Below are 3397 nucleotides of genomic sequence, written 5' to 3'. Positions count from 1 at the left end.
CATATATTTGTTAATTAACCTCAGAATCCACCACAAAAGTTTGCGTGGTTTTATCAGATTAATGAAAAAATTTACCAAAGATCTAGAAGAAAATTTATGTTTATTTGAGGTTCAGCAAACAATTATATGTATAGGGATACTTTTGGTTAACGGGTACGATATTCTACTCATGCATAGGTCCAGATCAAAGAGGGAGAATGTAAGAAGAAAATTCATACCCAAAATAAGAAACTGAGTCTGACTTTAGTTTTCCCTTGAAAAAGTAAATAATATTTTGCATGAGGACCAATTTATGATTTAAGATCACAATAATAGTTATTAATAAGAGCATACAATTCGGGATGTCGGAATTACCTATTGTAATCCAACTGTTCCATTTCCACTGAAATGGTCCCAAGTGTAACTATAATCCTCTGTAAGTCCCCATGGTATCGATGGCCTGCATGAAACAAATGAACTCTGCCATTATCCATAATCCAACTGCAACCTGGACTCTTCGTAATCCCTTTTGATTTCGCAGTCATTCTGACTTTATCCCCATCCTTCCTTTTCCCAGCAACAGAAAATAAGTTGGCTAAGATCACATAAGGGGTTGCATCATCAGGTTCCAATTTGATAAGGTGCCCAGCTGCAATCTTTGCAATGTCGATACGTAAGTGGGTCCTACTCGCACCAAGAAGAGCACCCCAAACACCCGAATGGGGCTCAAAAGGCATTGATTGGATCACATCAATTGCTTTGTCGAGAAATCCTGCTCGGCCAAAGAGATCTACCATGCATGCATAGTGGTCAGGTCCTGGTTCAATATTATATAATGAATTCATTGATCTAAAGAAGTTCCATCCTTCTTCTACAAGTCCTACATGGGTGCAGGCTGAAAGCACACCAAGAAAAGTGATTTGATTTGGTTTCTGGCCTTCATTCTGCATTTTCCGAAATAATTTAAGTGCTTCTTTCCCAAACCCATTTTGAGCATACCCAGTAATCATCGAGTTAAAAGAGATGATATTAGGTGCATTGATGTTTGTGAAGATCTGGTAAGCATCAGTCACATTTCCACATTTTGAATACATTGAGACCAAAGAGTTTTGGATGGACAAATCAAATTCCATATCCATCTTTAATACAAAAGCATGAATTTGCAAACCTTGGTTATGTGTTGCCAAACTGGCTGAAGCACTTAGCACACTGCTCAAAGTTAGAGGATTTGGTCTGATTTCTTCCTGAAGCATCTCAACAAACCAGCGGAAGGCCTCCTCATACTCCTCATTATTCACAAACCCTGAAATGACAGCAGTCCAAGCAATATCGTCTTTCTCAGGCATCATTTTAAACAACTGGATGCATTTTTCAGTTACCCCTTTGCTAGAGAAACCTGTAATCATGGTTGTCCATGAAATAATATCTTTTATGGGCATCCTCTCAAATAGCCTATAGGCTTCTTCAACTGAACCACACTGGACATAACCCGCAATCAAGGAATTCCATGAAACTACATCTTTCCTACTCATCTGATGAAATAATGCAGTAGCAACATCCATACAATTAAATCTACAATACATGGTAATCATTGAATTGCCTAAGAAGATATCATAGTCAAGTCCCATGCGTGAAACCAATCCGTGCAACTGAATCCCTTCTCCATACCTACTGAAACTGCCACAAGCCTCAAGCAGCACAGTCAAGGTAGTAGGATTAACTTTCACTTTTCCATCCATTCTCATACTCAAAAACAACTCAAACCCATCTTTGAAACTCTTTATCTTCATATAACCATCAATAATGGCCGTCCAGGTAACTACATTTCTGTCGGGCATGATATCAAACAAGTTTCTAGCATCAACTATCTTTTCCGCCTTGCAGTATCCATCGACCATAGAGCTCCAAGAAACCAAGTCTCTTTCCACCATCACGTCAAAAACTCGACTAGCCTCTTCCAACCTTCCCACCTTCAAAAAGCCATTTATCAAGGCATTCGAACAAACTGGGTCCCGCAACTCCACCGGCATCTCAGAGTACAGCTTCTCAGCCTCATTAAACATCCTGGCCCGGGCAAAACATGTGATCATGGCAGCATAAGAAATAGCATTACGCTCAGGCATCTCTGCAAACAGCTCAAAAGCTTCGTCTGCCATAAAATTGTTACGGATATAAGCCGTGATCATGGCATTATAAGAAGCGATGCTTCGTTCAGGCATTTTTTCGAACATTTCCCGGGCTTCGTCGATTTGGCCATTTTCTGAATATGCCGTGAGCATGGCTGTCCAGGAGATGGTATTCTTGTGGGGCATGCGACTGAAGATCGACTCAGCTTCTTTGATGCTACCGTTTTTCCCATATTTTGTGATCTGGGTATTGCAATAAACGAGAAATTTGCTGGTTTTACGGGCAGGAGCGACGCTGTGATTGGGTTTTGGAATAATCAGGGTGGAGAAGCCAGAGTGATGCAAATTAAAATATGCACAGTTCGAGCGTGAAATGTGTTTATGCACAAAAGTAGCAAGCCTATCTGCTGGCATAATTGATTGTTACATAAAAAACCCATATCCAGGACCAGGAGTATCAGGTTCTGAACATGGACGAACGTAACTACTCTACCATGGCATACGATAAAATATCGTTGGCATCTTCTTTGACTTCTTTCCTATTCTTTGATGGAAAAATTAAGGACGTGGTCCTCTTACTGCACTTCTTAATTTGCTTGGAACCAAAAAACGGTACTGGGGTTAAAAACCGGAGAAGTAAACAAATACAGATAATAATTTTTTAATAATGATAGGTTACTACCCCATTACTATCTATCTATTACATTTTTTGTACTTAATTTTTTATTTTATTTAATGATTAAGTAAGTGAGTATTAATAAAGTTATATATTTTTTTAATTTTTTTAATAATTAAGAATGTTAAAAAAATACTTAAAAGAAAATAATAAAAAAATAAAAAAACTTGAAATGTACTTGGATAGTAGATGGGTAGTGATAGGGTGTTACTACCCATAATTTTATATGATATGGTTAGTACATATAGATACCCTTGCAGCCAGCACCGCTTCAACCTCGTCCCGCCCGCATCCATTAAACAGATGGGCAGATTTTTACCAGTTTTGACTGTAAATCGTCTCTACCTAATCAATAAAAAATTATTCTCATTAGTTACTATTTACTATTTCACACCCCACACCTTAAGAAAAATACTTTACGGCTGCGTTTAGATGTTAAACTGAGTTGAATTGAGTTGAGTTGAGATGATAAAATATTGTTAAAATATTATTTTTTAATATTATTAGTATTTTGAGATTTGAAAAAGTTAATTGTTTATTATATTTTGTGTTAAAATTTGAAAAAAATATAATGATGAGTTGAGATGAGTTTAAGAAACAAACGAAGCCTACATCT

At 37.4% G+C, this 3397-nt stretch overlaps 1 protein-coding gene across 1 annotated transcript; it reads right to left on the bottom strand.

Moving 5' to 3' along the window:
- Positions 1-215: 215 nt before the first annotated feature.
- LOC121236045 (pentatricopeptide repeat-containing protein At1g53600, mitochondrial) lies at positions 216-2698 on the bottom strand. The gene has a single exon (XM_041132539.1). The coding sequence runs from the start codon at positions 2517-2519 to the stop codon at positions 351-353; it is 2169 nt and encodes a 722-aa protein (XP_040988473.1). The 5' UTR covers positions 2520-2698; the 3' UTR covers positions 216-350.
- Positions 2699-3397: the final 699 nt, after the last annotated feature.

Source organism: Juglans microcarpa x Juglans regia, chromosome 6D (assembly GCF_004785595.1).
Source record: "Juglans microcarpa x Juglans regia isolate MS1-56 chromosome 6D, Jm3101_v1.0, whole genome shotgun sequence".
NCBI classification, from domain to species: Eukaryota; Viridiplantae; Streptophyta; class Magnoliopsida; order Fagales; family Juglandaceae; genus Juglans; species Juglans microcarpa x Juglans regia.
This window is presented reverse-complemented; position numbering and strand designations above follow the sequence as displayed.